Source organism: Denticeps clupeoides, chromosome 2 (genome assembly GCF_900700375.1).
Source record: "Denticeps clupeoides chromosome 2, fDenClu1.1, whole genome shotgun sequence".
Taxonomy (NCBI): domain Eukaryota; kingdom Metazoa; phylum Chordata; class Actinopteri; order Clupeiformes; family Denticipitidae; genus Denticeps; species Denticeps clupeoides.
Window position 1 is genome coordinate 9,586,993 of NC_041708.1, and position 21,464 is coordinate 9,608,456.

At 42.6% G+C, this 21,464-nt stretch overlaps 4 protein-coding genes across 6 annotated transcripts; 2 read left to right on the forward strand and 2 right to left on the reverse strand.

Annotated features, from left to right (window-relative positions):
- Positions 1–783: 783 nt before the first annotated feature.
- On the reverse strand, positions 784–10,627 carry LOC114784890 (palmitoyltransferase ZDHHC16A-like). Of its 2 annotated transcripts, XM_028970721.1 has the most exons (11): positions 10,479–10,627; positions 6,360–6,588; positions 5,517–5,711; positions 5,094–5,182; positions 4,975–5,003; positions 4,766–4,899; positions 4,402–4,497; positions 3,660–3,745; positions 3,216–3,339; positions 3,053–3,123; positions 784–1,935 (listed from the first exon to the last, which is right to left on the reverse strand). In XM_028970721.1, the coding sequence occupies exons 2-11, from the start codon at positions 6,585–6,587 to the stop codon at positions 1,833–1,835; spliced, it is 1,155 nt and encodes a 384-aa protein (XP_028826554.1). In that variant the 5' UTR covers position 6,588; positions 10,479–10,627; the 3' UTR covers positions 784–1,832. The 2 variants fall into 2 exon arrangements, with proteins under 2 accessions (XP_028826554.1, XP_028826555.1); XM_028970722.1 differs by lacking the exon at positions 4,402–4,497.
- A 175-nt stretch (positions 10,628–10,802) lies between these two features.
- Positions 10,803–12,167, forward strand: LOC114784612 (histidine protein methyltransferase 1 homolog). Its single transcript, XM_028970115.1, has 2 exons — positions 10,803–10,995; positions 11,165–12,167. The coding sequence occupies exons 1-2, from the start codon at positions 10,897–10,899 to the stop codon at positions 12,059–12,061; spliced, it is 996 nt and encodes a 331-aa protein (XP_028825948.1). The 5' UTR covers positions 10,803–10,896; the 3' UTR covers positions 12,062–12,167.
- Positions 12,168–12,881: 714 nt separating this feature from the next.
- On the reverse strand, positions 12,882–16,429 carry pgam1a (phosphoglycerate mutase 1a). Its single transcript, XM_028970510.1, has 4 exons — positions 16,182–16,429; positions 15,245–15,519; positions 13,817–13,997; positions 12,882–13,527 (listed from the first exon to the last, which is right to left on the reverse strand). The coding sequence occupies exons 1-4, from the start codon at positions 16,318–16,320 to the stop codon at positions 13,358–13,360; spliced, it is 765 nt and encodes a 254-aa protein (XP_028826343.1). The 5' UTR covers positions 16,321–16,429; the 3' UTR covers positions 12,882–13,357.
- A 2,560-nt stretch (positions 16,430–18,989) lies between these two features.
- Positions 18,990–21,194, forward strand: marveld1 (MARVEL domain containing 1). 2 transcript variants are annotated; one of them, XM_028970511.1, is made up of 2 exons: positions 18,990–19,848; positions 20,477–21,194. In XM_028970511.1, exon 1 carries the CDS (start codon positions 19,218–19,220, stop codon positions 19,710–19,712), a length of 495 nt encoding a protein of 164 aa, XP_028826344.1. In that variant the 5' UTR covers positions 18,990–19,217; the 3' UTR covers positions 19,713–19,848; positions 20,477–21,194. The 2 variants fall into 2 exon arrangements, with proteins under 2 accessions (XP_028826344.1, XP_028826345.1); XM_028970512.1 differs by lacking the exon at positions 20,477–21,194 and adding an exon at positions 20,230–20,433.
- Positions 21,195–21,464: the final 270 nt, after the last annotated feature.

The window sequence follows — 21,464 nt, forward strand, 5'->3', positions numbered from 1 at the left end:
AATGAGGGCTTTATAGGTGGCAGATTCTTGGAGCCAGACCATTGTAAAAGATCATTCAGAGGGTGTGGCCGTCCAGAGGTGTTTTAGTGGCCAGGGTCCGAAATTTGACCAATGTGGAACATGTCAGCCATTTAATAAGAGTGTGCAGATTTTTTTCGGGTTCTTTTAGTGGATTGGTTTGGGAGGATGTCTGGTGGTGTGGCGGCAAGGGGGTGTAGTTTGCAGGCAAAAAACTACTGCACCTAAACCAGACTGTAACATTAAACCCACTTTCCAACTTTAACATAATTTTTTAAGTGTGTATTGGAATTGGTTTAGACAATAGGGATGCGTAGACACAACCCCTGGGATCCAGGTACACATTCAGTGGTGTCAGGAGTGACTGGTTCGCATGAGACTGCCATAATGGGCACACCCATAAGCATATCACCCAGCAGACACTCAACACAGGTCCTTGCAGCTCCATGGAATCATCTGCTGCCTGATGATGCTGAAATTCCTCACCCTCATGGCTTGCAAAATGGGCAGATATAAATTAGTGAGAGACAGTTTGAGTGTGAAGGGCATGATAGGTAGGAATGTCTTTTATCTGTTGTCTAAAGGGTTGGGTTTTGGACAGTGGGTTGTGTGTGAGCACGTGTGTGTGTGTGTGTGTATTAAGCCTGATTTAGCAGATTATGCACTCATATAGTAAATCTATGGAGCTGGATGACACGCTGACGCAAGTACGTAGTTTAATTCTGATCATGTGATCTTTTTTTAAAAAAAAACTTGTCCAAATAATAATATTAAAACAGTCTTCCAGTATTTATTTTACTGTTTTTTTTAATATAAAGTTGTCTTGCATCAGCAAATAAAGTCTTCCCAAAACCATGTGAACAGCTGGTTATGCCAAGAAGAGAGTTCTTCTTTCAGATGCTCCCGTCCCATCAATGCTCCATCTCCAGCTTCTTTGTCAGGTTGGCCTTTCTCATCTTTGTCTTCTTCTCCCCATGTACCATACATGCCTCCTATGCACATAACAATCTCCCCACCCACCAGCTAATGTATGGTACCTTGGTTCACAAACTACTGCTGGGTGAGCTTGCAGAGATAAATATTTGTTGGACCACTGATTTACTGATGCTGCAGTCATTTCATCTCACCAAAGCATTATTAAATCTTCCACTTCTCTCTTGGAAACACTCTTCAATGACTAAAGAACAGAAAAAAACAAAGGAGCAACAATAACCACAATTTTGTGTAGCAAATGTTACAAATGTGATTCCACCACTCTTTACATGAAATTGTGTAGTCACATCACCAGCTGTCCCATTTACATGAATATAGTTAACTCATAAATTACTATTTTGTAGAACACCACCCCAGTGTCTTCTACTTCAGCCTTAGTGAAAGTATTACTTTCATAATAGAAAGTTGCATACGTTCGTCCATTGACATGAAACTAACTTTGAACTGTAGTCATTATAATTATAAATTGTTGAATAAATAAACAGAAATTTGAAAATGTCCATGGGCCTGTGCTTCATAATGTTAGTAGATATGATGTAGAAGAACATCTGATTTTCTTTGTCTACCACTCATGGAGGGGCAGGACATGCAGCTGTCCACATCGCCAAAGCTCACCCTGAATCCAATCCAAAGGATACAACATGTATGACACTTTAAAATAAATACGTTAAAAGTGGGAAAATATATGTCCATTTTGGACAGCAAGTCAGTAGGCTCAATGTGCCAGAGTTCTCCCACAATCCTCTGTAGCCAGGCGTTGTCCAAAATGGTGTCCTGGCTGGGGAGGGGCATGGCTCCTTTCACCTGTGTTCAGGGTGGGCTCACACAGGCATGATGTCTTTCTGGTGAGGATAGATGTCCCACGTAAGCCCGTCCCCATAGGGGGCATGGCTAGAAGGCAGGAGAACTCGAGTCAGCCAATGACTGTTAGGAAATAAAGAATTGTTTATCTTTAAAATGTGTTTTAACAGTAATGAGTAGTAAAATGAGACAGACTTGAGTACAGCTGGACTTCAAACCAGCATGACTATGCCACATTTCCAATTTTGAAAATGGTCTCCCTTTCTCAAGACTAATTAAAACAAGATCATATTTGACACCATGTACTGGTATTAAGTTTAAAAAAAAAAACATTAAGAAAGACACTGTGGCTTTTCCCGACATAATTTGAGAGGGTGCCTAAATAAATAAACCAAGATCTTTATCTTCCTCCACTTATTTGGGTCCGGGTCGCGGGGGCAGCATCCCAAGTAGGGAAACCCACACAGCCCTCTTGCCAGTCACCTCCACCAGCTTCTCCGGCAGGACCCAATGGCGTTCCCAGACCAGACTGGAGATATAATTTCTCCAGCATATCCTGGGTCGACCCGGGGGCCTCCTCCCAGCAGGACATGCCCGAAACACCTCCCCAGGGAGGCATCCAGGAGGCATCCTGATAAGATTCCTGAACCACCTATCGATATGGAGGAATGTCCAAGCTCCTCACCGTATCTCTAAGGCTGCCCCCGGCCACCCTACAGAATAAACTCATTTCGGGTGCTTGGATCCGTGATCTCGTTCTTTCGGTCATTACCCAAATCTCATGACCATAGGTGAGGATTGGCACGTAGATTGAACGGGGAAATCAAGACCCTTGCTTTCTGGCTCAGCTACCTCTTCACCACGACAGATCGGTTCAGCATCCGCATCACGAAGTTGGCAAGCCACCCTTTTTTTTGGTCGAGAACCAATATCCCGAAGAAAATACCTACAGGCACAATACATACAGGACTAGGGATGCCAAAGATGCCTTGGGTTGGTTGATATGGCATACGATGCAATACCAATGCAACAATGTAGTATACCGGCTGCATGCAATGTGCACCATATTCAAAAGCATGGAGGTGTTGGTTCAGATCTAAACCCAAGAACCTGGGTTTAGGGACCTGAACCAAATCAAGCCACAACCAGAAACGATGGCACTAGGATTCTATTTGATTCATGCCTCAGTTTTTCACATCTGTACTATCTGTATTATCATGAAATGTTTCCGGAAACCTACCTTGTCTTTTCTACCCCAAAGAAAATCTTCCAGTTGTTCAGTCTTCCATAGTTAAATGGATTCCTGTACACCTTCAAGAAGATAAGGTTTTAATCACACAGCATGGGTGGTTCACTTTTCTCTGTAATAGGGCTACTGCCCAAGGTTCTACCCTGACTCTTACCTTGCCGTGCTTGGCTAAGCGTTTGGCCTCCTTTTTGTTGATGTGTCTCTCAATGCTGGTCTCGCCGCGGGAGATGAGCATGGCATGCCACAGCGTCAGACCACCCAGGGCCACTGCCACTGTACTGCAGGGGAGAGAAGAGCTATTAACTGCAAATTTAGAGCTCAGAACATGCCTTCCCATGCCTGTGGATACTTATCTATATTTAGTGTCATAAAAGGAAGCACCATCAGACTGAACTCTATATGTCTGGAGATCAAGGCCAACTTTATTATATTAGTCAACCACAAGTAGACACTGGCTCAGATGATGGCTATGTTAACAAAGTGAATTCAAGTGGGATAAGAGAATTTTACTGGTCCACCTTAAAAAGTACATAGATCTTCTGGACATATTCAAACTTCTGAACATATTCTGTACAGCAAAATCAAGTTTTTAGTTTACCTTGTGAGAACCCACATGTAGATGATGCTCTTGTGGAACATTTTGTCCTTGAAGGTGTAGGGAGGTGGAGGGGTATTGTATGAGCTCTGGTTCATGGAAAAGAAAAGAGGTTTATTGTTGCTTGTGAGGACATGAACCAGTGTAGTCACTAAAATAACAGGTTCAGGTGGGTACCAGAAGGTTTTTAAGATCCATCCTCTAGGAAATATAAAAGTGGTGGCAGCAACAACAATAGTGAGATTTAAAAGATTCACAATTACAAATCTGTAACCCTGAAAGACCCATGCTGTAACATCTCCAGTCTGCTTTGCTCCAGTAAATGTAGATGGACATTCCATTTAGTATCATAATCTTTCACACCATGCTCAATGTGGTGCTCACAATTGTGTTGGTTCAACAAATTTCTCTTGGTCACTTTGGGAAGGTTTTCACATGCCAGTCTTAGATGGACTACAATATATATACCATATAGTATTTAAAAAATCTGCTAAATGATTATCAAATGGGTGACTTATGAAATATTCATACTGTGTAAAGCCATCCCTGTCTAAAGCAGGGGGTCACCAACCCTGATCCTGCACAGCTTTGATCTTTCAATCTTCCACCCCACCTGATTCAAGAATGTGATGATAATGAGTACAGAAGTTGAATCAAGCGAGTTAAATTAAGGAAATCACAAAAATGTGCAGGACAAGTGGCCTCCAGGATCCGCGTTGGTGACCCCTGGTCTAAAGCATTCTACCTTCTTGGTCATGGCCTCTGGAGGCACAATGCCAATGAGCAGTCCCACCCCTTTCACCGGGACACCCGGCTGCTCCACCTCCAGATGCTTGAAGTGCTGATCGGGGAGAAAGAGAGTGAGCACGGTCAGAAGAACCCGGTCCAGGCCTGTTCAGTCGCGGGGCGGGGGTTGCGGCGTGCACATTCAGTACACAGGGACGGATGGCGGGTGGAGTCGGCGAGTGACACAGGGAAGGAGGACGTCACTGAGGTCTATAGTACCAAACTAAGCATGCAGATGGGGGTGGAGGCTGAAAGGAGGATCTGTGCATACTTCATACTTATAGACACATGCTGAGAGGGGGAAGAATATCTGGTTCTGGTACCTCGATAGCGTGGTAGGCATTAATGAAGAGGGTTCGGCCACTTATGCTGCAGTACATACAACCCAGCGTCATGAAGAGGCAGAATGAGAAGAAGTAGCGATGGTTAAAATGACCCACACAGTTATTCAGCCATGCTGCTCACTAGTTAAGGAGAACAAACTGGAGGTGAAGTTTTGAAAAACAAAAACCCACACCAGTGAAAAGGATACGGCAGTGGTGGTCCATTTTCAGTATACACCTACATGGAGAAAGGAAAGAAGAGAAAGGCTCTGATATCCAGGCTGTGTGGAAAATATTTAGAGAAAAGTGTAAAAAGTGAGGTCTGTACGTGTTGCAGATCCCGCAGTGGTGTGTTCGGGCCGGTTTAGGAATGATGCACTTTTTGCAGACGGACACAAACGGAATGTCTGGCTTCATCTGTTTGAAAGAAAACAACAAAAAAAAAAAAAAAAAAAAAAAAGACAACGAGTTACTAACAGAATGTTGCTATATAGAGAATCTAGAGAATATACGTTGCTGTGTGACGCACCCAAGTAAAACAAATAAAAAATTACATTTATGGCATTTATCAGACACCCTTATTCAGAGCGCATTACATTCAGTAGTTACAGGGACAGCGTCTTGCTCAGGGACACAATGGTAGTAAATGGGGTTTGAACCTGGGTCTTTTGGTTCATAGGCTGGGTCTTTTGGTTTATACCACCCCAAATTAATGCCCAAACCTTGCATACATTTCTTTCTGGCAGCGCACCTTAGGAGGGTACCCTGGGGATGTTTTGGTAGCTTTGTAGTAATGGAAGATGATCATGATCAGATTCCAGTGGCCGTAGCAGATATGCCAAACAATCCAGAAGGGAGGGTAGGTGTTCAGCACCAGAGGCAGCAGGCAGAAGTAGGAGATGATCAGGATGGAACTCGTCAGCGCCACCACCAGGAACACAAAGACCTGCAGAGGCAGACGAGTAAAACACAATCATGTGACTCAAAGTACCATAGACCTCTCTATAGACCTCTCTGCTTAAATTCTAGTGAGGACATACCAAACATACTTAATTACCATAAGTTCATCATTAACCCTTAAGAGACCCTTTAATATCCTGACATATTTGTCTGTAAGGCCAAGTCAATCTTTCAGAACTTCTTCAGCCTGAAACATACATATTCATAATGTTTTAGAGTTTTCAACGCTTTAGAGGTCAGTATGGTTACAGAACTCAAAAATGTTTTAGATTATTATATAGGAACAATAAACTAGTTATTTAATTTAACACACTAAATATTTCAGTAGGAAAGGAACCCTTACATAAATGTTTAATTGTTTCATTTTAGCTGCTTTGGTAAAAATGTGAAATTTATCCTTAAAATTAAGGATAAATATTGTAATATAATTTAATGGTTTTTAGTGGGACATTTTTTGTCCAAGCCTTAGTTTCCATGTGCAAATTTTTGAAGAACAAATTGGTGTAGATGTGAAACAGAATGCAAGTTCAACATTAGCCTTGGTCTCCAATGAGCACAAAAAAAAAAACATGGCTGGTTTAAACATTTTTTCCCCGTACAAACAATTCAAAGAAACAGGAGAGAAACAACTCACCATGCCGAACCAGCGGGTGAGAATGTCCACCATCCAGAAGATGGGCTCCAAAAGCGAGTCGCTCACCACGTCGCAGTTGGTGAGCGAGTTGTAAAAGAGGGAGCGCCACAGCAGCTGGGCGTAGGCCCACCTCTCCCTCACGCACTTGGGCAGTCGGTTTCGAGCGCGTCTGGAGCAAACGCGCAACCACCTCAGCAAGAGGTGCCCGACACCGAGGCATGGCCGCATTCTGCGAACACACACAAACACGCAGAAATGCAATGTGATTAACAAACAGGCAGCAACAGCAAATGCCACAAGGGACATTATCTTTTTTTATTTAGTCAAATGTCCAGGGGTTTTGCACAAAATGTTAAACAATTCTGCAGTGAAGGGGATTTGTTGCATTAAATGTGTAATTTTGTTATGCACATTTAAGGGTCCATTGTCCATTATGGGGCAGTTGTGGTCTAGCGGGTAAGGAAGTGGACACCTAATTGGAATTTGGCAGGTTCAATGGCACCTTGCAAGACGCCAAGGTGCCACTGGGCAAAGTACCATCCCCACACAATGCTCCCCATTCGCCTTTCATGGCTGCCAACCGCTCACTAAGAGTGATGGGTTAAATGCAGAGGACACACTGGCATTGTGATACACTGCAGCACAGTGAAGTGATTTCGCTTCACTTTCACTTGTTATCCTAAACGCAGACTGAAAAATTCATCTGCAGACATTTATTACTGAAATGCAATACGGTCAAAATAAAAAACTGACTATGATTTATTTAACTGGAATTTCGTAATATTGTGAGTTTTGTTTATCAGTCCATCTATCTCTTACATAATTCATTGCAAATGTACTGACATACCAGTCCCAGGGGCAACAGTCTTTTTATTCTACTACCATTGTTCGATCAAAGGCCTTCCAAATAAGATAGTGGAGAGGAAAATGTATTATTATTATAATAATTATACAAACAAAGACAATGGTTAAAAAGGCCATCTGGGCAACTAGTTCCAGATATTTTGCCCTAAATAAGCATGACAAAAAGTATGTTAACCCTGAAACATGTTTTACTGTGTGTTCAAATAACTGGGCTGAAACCCAGAAGGATTTAATCCATTTTACAGGAGTACAAAAAAAAAGGACTTAAATCTTTTATAAGAATAATAATGATTTTTGAATTATAATGCATTTGTCATTTTAGCAGTGGAAAGAGCTTTCATCTGATCCATATCTATTTTGATACCTCCATTTGTCTTAAAATGGACCCAATTCCTTACCTACTAGGCCACCACTTCCTAGTGGGTGTCTAGTCTTAGTGAATTGTATTATTTTTCTCTCCTTTTACAATAAGCAATCAAAACTAAAGAACATTAAATAGGGTATTACGGTTTTAAACAAGATTCCTGCATGATGAGTAAAAAAAAACATCTATGCCTACATAGAACAGATAAAATGGTACTTACTTTATTTCATATATCACACACACACACACACACACACACACTAGCAGTCAAACGTTTGGATGCACCTACTCATTCATGGGTTTTGCTTTTTTCAGATTAAGGACAAGACTGAAGACACAGGACTATGATATAACACACGTGAAGTTATGTATTAGACTAAAACAATAACAACAACAAAAAGTAAAAAGTTGAGTCTCTCCAAAGCAGGAGATGATGAACGGACACTGTTTCCAACAGTCCTGATGGTTTATGCTGAACACTTTCTCATCATTCTCTCATGATGATAATGAACATCTCATGAAGCAGTTATTAATGATGACTAAATTATGGTGACTTTGAAAAAAACAGATTCATCAAGCATTCTTCACTTTCTCAATTTACAAAAAATACTAAATATGTTTCTTGCAATGGATTCTTCAAAATGACACTCATCTCCATAGAATAAGTGGGTCCAAACTTTTGACTTCTGGTAGTACACACTATACACACGCGCCAAAATGTTGTGCAAAACAAAGTATATATTGTTGTATAATTTATATGTATAGAGTGCAGTGGTGGCCCTAGCGGCTAAGGAAATGGACCCCTAACAGATGGTTGACTGTTTAATATCAGAACTGTTAAGGTTCCCCTGAGCAAAGCACCGTCCCCCCACACACGGGCACAAAGACCACTAAGTCACAGGTTCAAACGCTACTTACTACCACTGTGTGTCTGAGCACAACTCTTAATCCTGAGTGTCTCCAGTGGGATTGTCCCTGTAACTACTGATTGTAAGTCCCTGACTTTAAGCGCCTGATAAATGCTGTGTAAATATAATATAGTGTAAATATAATAAAGATTTTATTATATATATGTATGTATCCGTGTGTATGTATATATAATGTAATTATATTTTCCAGGTTCACCAAAGTGATTAGCCCTGATAAATTACAGAGAGACGGCTGATCCACAGCAACAATCGTCTCCTCAGCTCTTGTCCCTTGCATCACACCCATAAACCAATTATGCCGCTGGAGCCTGTGATCCACATAAGCTGCTCAGGGGCAGGTGATGCCAGCAGAGCAGCACCAAGACGCACAACGTGCCCCCAAGATGGCTTTAATTCAGGGTGTTGGGAACCATTCATATTAAAATATTAACCTAGGATATTCATGTGCAGAAAAGAACCTTACAACATGGAGTTTCAATTATGTGCAAAATAACATACACGGATAGTAAAATTGTCAACCCTGATTAATGCACTGAGTGAAATGGGGTAGAATATGGTAGTTACAACATTTTGTCTGATCACCTGATATCCAACTTATTTAATATTAAATCCTGCTTTCTCAGAACCACTAGCGATGTGGCAGTAATTTGTCCCGTTTTTGCCCCATTTGTCACACACTCTGTGTACCTGTATGTGGCTGGGATGACAAAATTACTTGTGAATCTTGAATCAATTTCTATGGTGAGTCAATACTGGAACTTTATGAATGGGCAAATAGAGATAAAAACAGTTTATGAATGACTGCCCGTTATGCCCGTTGTGTGTCTATGGAAATATTAATGTTATTACTTCTAAAAGAAATGAACAGTTTGTTACAAAGATGCATATAATAGAGTGCCCATAAAAATTCTCTGACCTTCTTTTGGCCTTTTTGTTCTCCTGGGTCTGGATTTATGCACTGATGCAATACCTGATATTCCAGTCATGTTGACAGCAGATCAGCAGGAGAGGGAACCAGACCCCAATGGAGGCAAAATAATTTCATCTCACTGTGAAGGACTATATGTAAAGCAAAATAATCATAATGCGATCTACTTATACAAACTAACTTAATCCGGGCGGAAGCAGTGAAAGCTGAGGAACACACACTGCCGGGGCACTTTTCTAAATGGCACTCAGCGGGTTTAGTTGGGATCTTAAATCTGCTTCAGAGGGGCTTCGGTCAGGCGCAGTGTAAATCCAATACTAAGTGCATCTAGAATTTAGGATTACTTACTTACTTAGTGCCTGATACACACACACACACACACACCGCTATTGCATCCACGCATCAATCATTAGAAACACCGAATGTTTTAAGGGTGTGGTCGGGTAACGCCTACTAAAAAGGAGAGACCTGGGCTCTTTTTTTGAAAGTTAAAAAAAAAAACCGAACAGTAGATCAGATTTGAAAGGCCACGTGACCACACAGTACAACCCAGGTACGCGACAGAAGTGGGTACGCAAAGAAGTAAATAATACTTAAACTGACAACGATTTCCCACATATGCGCAGCGATCCTGTCCAACAGCATTCCAAGCTCCAGTGGAACAATTGGGCAGGCGGCCCAGCCCTGCCCGCACCTGATAGCGGCAACACCCATCCCTTACTCCACCCCCATCATCCAAAAACATTTCATCGCCACGCAGCGCGGGCAGATCAGCAGATTAAGACGGGGGTTTCACCCCCTCCGACAGATGAGCAAACAATAAAACCAACGACGAGCAGATGTTGCTAAAAGGAAATAAATAGCGAAAAAAATAACATACGCGTTTGGGAATAATAAACAAGTAACAATTCAATTGCGGTACGGATGATTTCCTAATAAAATAATAAAACCTGTAAAGGATCAAACATCATGTATTTGGATCAGCGAAAGTGCATCTGGGTTTAAGCAGCACGCCGATTCGGGTATTTACTCACGTCGGGTCCGCTCGGGTCCAAACCGCTCGATTCGCTGCCCCTCAGCTCATTATATCCGATAGATAGTGTATAATGGGGACTGACTGCGGAGACAAATCATTGATACACTTGCGCCTTTCAGGCTTTAGATTCTCCTTGTAGTGCGCATGTCTACTACTCGGCGACGTGCATCATGGGAATTGAAGTGTGTAAGGGAATTTAAAGCCACCGATTCATTTTTGTGTATCATTCAAAACTATTTAATTAATCCATAATTATTATGCTGTCGTGAGTTGATTTTTTTTTCAGAAAATATCCACTACAAAACCCTAATATATAGATGAATAGCGCCGCAAAGTGTTCTGGGAAACGTAGTTCACTCTTCCTCGTGAACAGCGTGTCAACGCGTGCTAGCATATCTGTTACATTGTTGAACCTTATGGCTTTCAGCTTCAATTTCACTATCCAGGCAGAGACGGGAGAACTTCCTGGAGAAGAACAAACCTTTGAAAAAGAAAACGGACATTCTACAAGAACTGTACGTGCCTCTGCCTTTAGCATTTACATCTAGCAGATGTTTACGGCATTTAGCGGTGTTTCTGTCAGTTGGTATGAGGTTTAAATTTATTAAAAATGATCAAATGTAAAATCAGAATTAGTTTCATGGTTTTGCATGGTATATTAGTTTTATTGGTCATGTTTTAAAGGAGGAGCATGGCAGTGCACCGAAACAGCCTAAAGAAGCTAAAGAGCACGGTGCGCCACGTGACCCGGCAGCCCTGCTCGCCAATGCCGTACCCGAGACCCTCTCCATCGGGGCGCTGCCGCCTCTCCGTCACCTAAACGAGTTCGTGTTCGAGCAGACCGCTCCGGAACGGGAGGACGACGAAGCCATCCTGTCGCAGACCATCGGCCAACACTCGGACCTCATATCCGGGGTGTACGAGGGCGGCCTGAAGGTCTGGGAGTGCACCTACGATCTCCTGGACTACCTAGAGCAGGAGGGCGAGACCTTCTCTGGGAAGAGAGTGCTGGATTTGGGCTGTGGGGCCGGGCTCCTGGGTCTTTTGGCCCTGAAGAGAGGAGCTTCTCGGGTGCACTTCCAGGACTATAACAGCACAGTGATCGAGCAGCTGACTGTGCCCAACGTCCTCCTGAACTGTGACTATGATGATGATGATGATGATGACAGCGATGAAGAGAAGGATGGAAAGCATGGTAGTCCACCGAGCAAAAAGAGGGCATTGGACCTTGCACCCCCCCCAGACATGGCCAGGTGTAGGTTCTTCTCTGGTGACTGGACGTCTTTCCTGCCACTGTTGCTAAGTGAGAAACCACCTCCCAAATATGACATGATCCTCACTTCTGAGACCATCTACAACACATCATATTATAAGGCCTTGCATGATGTATTTGAACAACTGTTGGCCAACAACGGTGTTGTTTATTTGTCCACCAAATCACACTATTTTGGGGTAGGTGGAGGACTACACCTGTTTGAGACGTTTGTGGTCCAGAGGAACGTCTTAGAGGTGAAACGACTGAAGGACATAGAGACCGGACTCCAGAGGCACGTTGTGTCTCTGAGGTTCAAAAAAAGCTGACGGTAATACAATCCACTGGATCGTCTGTGGGAAAGTGAAGAAAACCAGGTGGGGGTGGAACATTGTGGGACAAGAACTGATGTGTAATAAAATATTTTCATACCAATCAGAGACTTAAAAAAATTTTTTTTAAACACTGCTGGTATAAAAAAAAACAAAAAACTATAGGCTCCAGCCCACCGTGTGGCCCGTGTAGAACAGATCACTTGGTAGGATGAACTGAGAAATGTAAATCCATTTTAAATAAAATACTTAAAGACATGACACATGAAGAGAATTTGCTAATATCACATTTCCAGGAGCAGCTAAGCACTCATGTTTTTCCAAAAACTTTAAAATGGGAAAAGCCAGTGTGAATGGCTGACTGCTTTCTCTTCTTCATTCTGGACAATTTTAGTCACAAGAGTAACCTCTTTTTATAAATCAGTGAACAACACTATCCAATCACTCAGATTATTAGTATTTTAACTCACAAATTCTGTCTAGTCATCTGTATCCGATTAACGATTGCAATTAAAATGAGGCCTAATGTGTTAGTGACGGAATGAACAAAGCCTGCTCTCTTCTGCTTTTTAATGGGAACTCTTCCAGTCCAGGATACAGTGGTACAACAGTGTAGAACACACACAGATTTCAGTCAGTAACTGGCAACAAGCTGCTACAGACACAAGCGGCCTTTTGCGCTGGTAAGATGAAGGACCATCAGAGACGGGAGGCACAGCAGCACGTCAAAAAAAAAAAAAAAAAAAAAAGACGACACCAAGCTAGCAGGAACAGGGATGCCACTGATCGTAAAATTAATTAGAAGCAGAAACACAACCACATGGACAACATTGTTTATGGGAAACGAAGGACCAGCAGTGCTGAACAGAGGGAGAATAATCAGAATCCCGTTTAACACCATCCCTTTCAAAGTTTCCCTTTCAACTTCGTACATAAGATGCTGGCAAAATTGCGTACTAATTTGTGGCCATTTCTTTACATTCAGATTTTCTCCAGAGATAAATCGATATAACAAATAACACATTTCATTTCATTGTGGACTGACAAAATATGGAAATGAAATTAAAAAGTGCTCAGGGGAATGACTAGCATTTGTTAAATATTACACTGTGGTCCCGCACTACTTCACACAAGTTGGTCAATAAATACTCTTTATGTTACTCTAAATCAGAGCTTTACTCTCCATGCAGTGATAGAATATTCACACACCCAGACAAACACGCACACCACACACTCCGCAGTATCGAGGTTCAGGTGTTGCAAGGTGTTTGGAGCACCACCATGTGTCTAACTCTACTTCTTGGCCTTGCCCTGGGCCGCCACAGCCTCCATCGCCTTGCGCACAGTCTCCTCGTCGCCGAGGAACTGCATGGGCTTGATGGGTTTGAGGTTCTTGTCCAGCTCATACAGGATGGGAATGCCTGTGGGAAGGTTCAGCTCCATGATGGCCTCCTCAGACATGCCTGTAGGCAGAAGAGAGGCTGTAACTTGCACTTCATTTAATTTCACATGATTTAAGCGTAGGCACAGTTTAAGTTGCACAGTCCAGGATACATTTCATTGAGTGTTGTACCCTGTATGGGACAAATAAACTGAACCAGAATGAAGCGGGCATTATACTGGAATTAAATTTGATAAGACTATATTTAAGAGTAAAAAAAGACTAATTTACTGTAATTCAATTTAAGCTGAATTAAGAGCAGAGAAAGTATTCTTTAAAAAAAACAAAAAAACGAAGCAAAAAAGTCGTACCCTCCAAGTGTTTGACGATGCCCCTCAGGCTGTTTCCATGGGCTGCAATGAGGACTCTCTTGCCCTCTTTGATCTGGGGCACAATCTCGTCGTTCCAGAATGGCAGCGCACGAGCAATAGTGTCTTTCAGGCTCTCACAAGATGGAAGCTGGTCCTCAGTCAGGTCAGCGTACCGGCGATCCTATAAAAAGAAATTATGTTGAGTCAGGGTTGAAGAAATTATATAAAAAAAAAAGTTTATATATTTATATATTAGTGATCCCATTTATTAATTTTTCTAGGAGTGCTGAGAAAGGGTCTACGTTTAGAAATACTGACTAAACAAAAAAAAAAAAAAAAAAGATGTAATTCAGCCTAGCGGGTAACACATGCAGCTAGGAACCAGAAGATCACAAAGTCACAGGTTCACAAGTCTTACTACCACCGTGTCCCTGAGTGTCTCAAGGGGGACTGTCCCTGTAACTACTGATTGTAAGACACACTGGGTAAGTGAATCAACTAAATGCTGTAAATGTAAAAACCTCTGAATTGGGCTGTCTGAGAACATGTAAACATATTTCAGCCATAGGTTCATATTATTCTGGGATCAATATCAGTCATTTGCATATTTAGGTAAAAAAAAAACTGAAGATCTGTGCTAAATAATTGATTTATTATAGTCTTGCACTTTGGATTCTGCCCCTACACTTTTTACTACACATTAACCCTCATGTGGACTCAGAGACAGGAATGGATCTGGATCTGTGGGATGACATTACAATTCATAGGAGGGGAAAAAATATGCCTTCCATGAAAAGGCTCTTATACAATGATTATCAAATATCATTTTATTTTGCCAGGCCTATGCTAAATACTTAACCTCTGAACCCCTGACTTCATACCTTCAGGAAATGACAAATATGGAAATAGGGAGTAAAGTGAAGTGATTGTCACATGTGATACACAGCACACACAGTGAAATTTGTCCTCTGCATTTAACCAATCACCCTGAGTGAGCAGTGGACGGTGGCACCTCAGTGGCGCCTTGGCGGATCGGGATTCAAACCGGCAACCTTCTGATTACAGGGCCGCTTCCTTAACCGCTAGTCCACCTCAGTACATCAGTGAGGCACCCACAAAAGTGAAAGTGATTGTCATTGAGAAACCATCACCCTTGGTGAGCAGCCTTGACAGGCGCCCGGGGAGCCGCGTGTGGGGACGGTGCCTTGCTCAGTGGCACCTTGGCGATGAGTGTTTCCCTAGGCCACCTCTGCCCCACCACAGTTACAGGATCTGTCCAATCAAAAGCCTCAGACTTGTCCCAACCTCTTCAGGGTGGACCTATTTTTTATATAAAACCTTGCCAGACCTACAAATTCTATCTGCTGATCACAAGCTGTGTGTGTAGATGCAGGAAAGAAACGAGCTGGCTGTTCCGGAGTCATTCACCTTGCTGATGACACCATAATAGTCGTGGTCAGCATCCATGGGAGGCGGGGGGATGTCATAGGAGCGTCTCCAGATCTTAACCTGTGCCTCGCCATGCTTGGCGGCTGTCTCGGCTTTGTTCAGCCCGGTCAGGCCACCATAGTGGCGCTCGTTCAGACGCCACGTCCGGTGCACCGGTAGCCACATCTGATCTATCTCGTCCATTACGATCCAGAGGGTGCGGATCGCCCTCTTCAGCACGGACGTGTAACAGATGTCGAACTCATACCCAGCGTCTACAGCAGGAGAACAGTTACGTTCAGAACCAGCGTACATCAGGTGAGTGTCATTTTCATCTAATACAGTACTTTTGTTATCTGAAGTGTCATCAGAAAGATGTTTTGCAATCTGACCTACTGCCGGTCACTTAAAACAACTAAACAATCAAAATTTTCTGTTGAATTTTCAGGACATGCAAGATTTTGTGGTTTAGCCAGTGCGCTAATTGCAAACTGTCTTTTTGGCAAAATTGAGTCATTTAGAACACACACTGAGTGATTCATTTAGGCATTTATCATCTTCCTTTTTACATCGGGCGCCACGTTCCTTCCTGCACGTTCGCATGATTAAAAAAAAAACGTACGTCTAGCATGTCTGGCTTCTGATTGGTCCAGGGGCGTGACTAAAATGAACGACCACGCCCCCGGTCATTCCAAACTACATTATATCTCACTGTTTTGTAGCAATAGTTTTCGAAAAAAGAAAAAGAGTAATTTGTTTAATTTGTTTAAAAATAGCTATTTTGGAACGGGATGATTGTCATTAAAATATATAACTTAATGAAAGCATAACACGCGAAACAGTGAAATAATTCATATTTATCTATTTCTGAACTATGTCGCAGAATACATTGACAATTTAATGGGGGACTGAGCAAGAAGGAAAAAAAATCAATCACCTTTCAGGGCCTGTCCACCTCTCTTCGCCTCCTGAGCCCCCGTTTCGCTCAAGTCCGCGTCAAACCAGCCACAGAAGCGGTTCTCCTGGTTCCAGCAGCTCTCGCCGTGGCGGATGAGGACCAGCTTGTACGCCGCCATTTTAAAAGGACAAGGGTTCCCGAGTCCGGTTTAGTAACGGCGCAAGAACGCTGAAGCGGACGCGGTGCTCATGCAGCAATGGTGAAACTGTGTGCTGCAGATTAGCGAGTGAACACGCCGGCTTCTGATTGGAGGGTTTTCATTATTCGTAACGCGTTAGGCCCCGCCCACAGCTCTATAAGCCAATAGAAGTCTGTGCCGAGCTGCCGTTCCAGGAAGTGGCTTCCTCTGCGTGACCTTCCTTGATCAAGACCACAAAGCATTCACCGTTACACTTTATTACAAAACGTAATTATTAAGGAACATCATATTAAATATCCAGCTGCACAAATATTCACTAAACGTATACCAATGCTGATTAATGTTCTGACCTTAGGAAAAGTGAACATTTTTGAGTATGTTTGAAAGTAGAATTTCCCTACTAGACACAATTCTGCTGTTTAACAAGGTATTTATTTAGTTCAAAGATGTCATAAAGAGTACATAAAATATCTGTCCCATCATGCATCCTTCACAAATGTAAATGGCAAACAGAATTATAGTGCAATTGTCCAACAGGTAGTAGCCTAGTGGGTAAGACACTCGCCTGTGAACCAGGAGACCCGGGTTCAAATCCCACTTACTACCATGGTGTCCCTGAGCAAGACACTTACCCTTAAGTTGCTCCAGGGGGACTGTCCCTGTAACTACTGATTGTAAGTCGCTCTGGATAAGGGCGTCTGATAAATGCTGTAAATGTAAATACTTTTATATTTGTATAAAAATTATGTACAGGTAGTATTTATGGCATTTATCGCTCATCTAAAGCAACTACAGGAAGAATCCTGAGCAACTCAGGATTATGTGTCTTGCTCAGGGTCTGTGACTTCTGGTTCACAAGTGAGCGTCACCTATTGCTATGCTAGTGAATGGCCTTATTGGCATCTTGCACTAGGGCCATCAGTGTTGGCCAATCACAGGAGAATTTGTAGACTTTGATCCGAGCTATTTGCTTCTGTCGATTTAGTTGCAGAGATGATCGCAGCCTTAACTGTGGCTGTGAAGTACAGAGCAGAAAGATTTGCCGCATTAAACATCAATTTAAATCATGTCAATGGTGGTTCATTTTACACTTCAAATTCTTTTCAAAACAGTAACTTGAAAACTTGTATTTCACATATATTCAACCTTTTTACAGAAAAGGTTCTGTCGGAGCATATCTCCACCTCACAGCGACAAGAAACTTTTATTCACTACTGTACTTAATAAATGTAAAAATATCAAAAGAGTTTTAATAGACAACAAAATACAATAAGAAATAGTCATTGACAAAGTTTGAAATAATGATGTAGTTGAAACCAAATCTACTGATGCGCTATATACTGTACTATAATGTTTCCAATAATGATCGAAGCTTTTAAAGTTGCTCTCTACATGTATGTAGATATTTCACCATTAAAAGCCATTTCCAGTTACCAGAGTAATTTACAACATCAAGAATGTCTTTTTGTGGTAATGTCCATGTGGGTTTTGACTAATGTTAATAATAAAATAGATTGTGTGTGAACTGCAACATGCTTTGTCTATTCAGGCCACATTCAAAAATACAATGATATATATAAGAAAAAAAAACTTGCTCCCCAATTTCTGTCCTAGAGAACTTCACTTTCAGATGAGTTCTTCTTACTGTAAAGTGTTTCTGCTTGTTTGAAATTTTTGAACAGGCAGAGAATCCACACAAAATGTATGAAAAGGTCCGAACCACACATAAAAACATGTTTTTCGAAATGTCCCAGCAAGAAAAAAACTGGCGCTCCTGTGAGCTTGTGCGTGCGCGCTTTGCTCTTCGGTCCAATAGGAAACAAGCAATTTCTCGACCCCTCCCCTCCATTCATCAAGGGGCGCGTCGGGGGCGTGACCACGTCCTGGCCACGTATTATGTGGTTTTTGAGAGATCACTGCGCCGGATGCGAGCTGTGACGTCAGGAAATTATGAAATCTCGTCATTTTGTTCCTGTTGTTGACCCGTGGGAGGAATTATGGAGTGTGGGTTCCACTCAGGATCGTGTATTCAGCAGGTTACAGAGCTCTGCACATTCTTTCTAACTAACACAGAACTATACATTTCACAGTTCTGCATGAAGTATGAAACATAAAACAAAAAGAAATTCAACACACACACACACACACCCTAACAGAAGGAGAGCTCTGCATTTACTAGTGAAAATGATTAAATTCTTTGGTTAATTTGGTTAAGAAAGAATCATATCTGATTAGAATTTATTCAATGTCAATAAAATCTAAATTTCTTTCAAACTCTTCAGTTCATGATCACATGTGCAGAAAATGTACATTAACCTCAGATACACACTGAAAAGCAAATCCGCAGATGACGTAACAGAGTGGATATTTGGGTATGAAGCAAAAAAGTGTCTGACTGAAGCTCAGACCTGAAGTTGGACAGACAGACTGTACTACAGACATCAGGTGGAAAGAAAAGAGTGCAGCCGAAGGCACGCTACACCGCACACCATAAACCTCTACTTCTCTCCCTTCCGTTGGAGGTGGAGACGGGGGAGGGGGCTGCATGTCTCGGCCGGCCCCAGTGTCCCCTGTGGGCTCCCTCCTCTTCCAGCTCAGTAGTGAGAAAGACTGAGAGGGAGGGGGAGGGCGATCAGGGGAAACGGAAGAGACGAAAGGAACAGTTCTCATTTCAAAACCCTGGGACTACTGCGCTGGGAGAGAGAACCACTTCTGTCTGCTTCATTTCGCTTCCTCAGGAGGTTCTTCTGCCATTTCTTCAAGTCCCATTTTTTTCATTCTTGACCCCCTGTTGTCAGCGCCTGTGGAGCCTCCACCCTGTGAAAAGGAAAGGAGGGAGGGAGACAGAGAGACGGGGAGATCACTGACCGAGGGAGATGGCTCCACAGCCTCCACAGCAGGTGAGAAGGGGCCTGTTGGAGTTTGCGAGGAGCTTCGTGGGCATAGTGCGCCTTCTGCAGATCCTTCTGGGAGCCGGCCTGTGGGTCACCATCGCCGCCAACAAGTATGAGGGCTCCATCCACTTTGTGCTCTTCGTGGCCGTGCTCTTCTGGCTCCTGACCCTGGCCCTGTACTTCGTCACGCTACTGGACAAGCAAGACCTGGTGCCCCTGGTGGGTGGGGAACGCTGGTTGCTGAGCAACATGGTGCACGACATCGCGGCCACTGTCCTGTACCTGCCGGCCATCGGCGTCATGGTCCACAAGACGGAGAAGAACTCTTTCTGCAACCTGGAGCAGTACAAGCACTACTGCCTCTACAAGGTCTACCTCACGGCCACCGTGTTCACCGGCCTGTGCGCCTTCGCATACCTGCTCTCCGCCGTCTACAGCATCATCAGGAAATGCCGGGGGGAGCAGACCATTGTCTGATGGCGGTGGAACACCAACAGGAACCCTTAACCTATAATAAGAACATAAGAGAGAGATAGAGCGAGAGACTACTTATCATATATCCATTTTTTCCCCTCTACATTGGGTTGCATTCATCCTTCTCTCAGGCCTTCAGGTTTGTTGACTATATAAAGTTTTATATATAAATGTATACAGTAATTTAATGTCCTCGTAACTCAGATACCTATCTAAATAGATATTTTATAACAGCGCTGTGTGTGTGTTTTTATAAGTAAAGCAAATTTTTAAAAAGCCCTTTAAAAAAAAAAAAAAAAATATTCTGGTGGAATAATGTGAAAATCTGTCCACATTTAATAAATCCGAGAGTCTCAGAGCACCAGAATGATCTGTCTGCATTGTTATTAATTAGGAGTTCCATGCTGATGGATGAATACTTCTCACCAACTTGATAACTTTGCTGAATTTATTTGGCAGTAGAAAGACCATTCATTTGATATCCTTATCTCAATTTCAATTTCTCTGGTTCTCTCTTCAGTGTTGAAAGCTTCAGAAATAATGGACTTTGATCTTGAATAATGGACTTTCTAGATTTGCTGAAAATGTCACTTGCTCTGAAAAAGTGTGCAAAGAATGACCAGCACTGCTGAATTGTCCGATCAATTGATCCAGATCATGGAGTGACCAGATTCATCCTGCTACATATTGTAATTACATTGGCAGACCTTCTGAAAGAACCCTGTTTGAGGTTCTAAGATGAAATTTTATCGTCATCTTGTTTGCAGGTGACTTTAGGCCATCTACTATCAGACAGTTCCCTCTGTGAAAAACACTGATGTGTGTGGAACAAACCTGCACCTGCAGCCAAAATCCAGAGGAATTGATGTCATTGCCATATGAAAAGCAACACCAGGATATCAGTTCATGCCACTGGACTCACATACCAGCATACTTTGGCCTTTCTGAATGAATGAAATTCATGTTTAAAATACACCTCCATCTAAATGCTGTGAAAACCTGTGGTGTTTATTCATCTGACATAGGAATGAAACGGTTAATACTAAAGGGAGGCGTGTTTTTTACGGTAAAGAACGCATGTATTCCAGTAGAAGCCGGAAGCATGCTGGGCTCTCCCCTGCTGTCCAGACACCCTTACCTTTACCTCCGAGAAACATCTGGAAGCCATCAGAAATCCCCGACCCCTCACGGACGCATGCTCATCTGCTAACTCCATCCCAGCACCTAGTGGTCTTCATGCAGTAGCTCCTCAAAGCTGGATCCTACCCCCCCATCCCAATCCCCCTAAAACACTCTCATACACACATCTGAGCTCCAGATACACACCCAGAAAACAGGAAGTGGGAAGTAAGATTGAGGTGGGATGTGGAAGTTCTCTTCAGACATGTTCTTGTTCTGAGTGGATTGCCTAAAATGGCAACCCCGCAGCCTTCATTCTTTTTCCTTTTTTGACCGTCTGTCCTTGGTGAATTCTTTCTGCTCTGCCATGTTATTAACAGAGTTCATACCATAACATTTATAGAAGATGTTTTCTCTGGCACAGTAAGTAAGTTATCTGACGTCCCTTTAGCACGTTTGGCCACTGAAGCAGATGCCTGAGTTAGACAATATTTGCCCTTGTTAGATTTACCCTGGTATTTGCCTTAAGGACTTAAGCACCGAGACATTTCCTGAACATTGTCAAAACAGAAGTTCCATTACGCCCTGTCTGCCTAACTCCATCTGGCTTCTCGTTGCTACCGAACAAAATGAATG

Bases quoted from the DNA above. Each gene is read 5' to 3' on its own strand.
- LOC114784612 (XM_028970115.1), top strand. From the start codon at position 10,897: ATGGCTTTCAGCTTCAATTTCACTATCCAGGCAGAGACGGGAGAACTT. The intron at 10,996-11,164 runs GTACGTGCCTCT...CATGTTTTAAAG, and splicing joins ACGGACATTCTACAAGAACT to GAGGAGCATGGCAGTGCACC.
- LOC114784890 (XM_028970721.1), bottom strand. From the start codon at position 6,587: ATGCGGCCATGCCTCGGTGTCGGGCACCTCTTGCTGAGGTGGTTGCGC. The intron at 5,183-5,516 runs GTGCGCTGCCAG...TCTTTCAAACAG, and splicing joins CCCCAGGGTACCCTCCTAAG to ATGAAGCCAGACATTCCGTT. The intron at 3,746-4,401 runs GTAGAATGCTTT...TCCATGAACCAG, and splicing joins CAGAGGCCATGACCAAGAAG to AGCTCATACAATACCCCTCC.
- pgam1a (XM_028970510.1), bottom strand. From the start codon at position 16,320: ATGGCGGCGTACAAGCTGGTCCTCATCCGCCACGGCGAGAGCTGCTGG. The intron at 13,998-15,244 runs GTGAATGACTCC...TTCTTTTTATAG, and splicing joins ATTATGGTGTCATCAGCAAG to GATCGCCGGTACGCTGACCT. The intron at 13,528-13,816 runs GTACGACTTTTT...TTCTGCCTACAG, and splicing joins CATCGTCAAACACTTGGAGG to GCATGTCTGAGGAGGCCATC.
- marveld1 (XM_028970511.1), top strand. From the start codon at position 19,218: ATGGCTCCACAGCCTCCACAGCAGGTGAGAAGGGGCCTGTTGGAGTTT.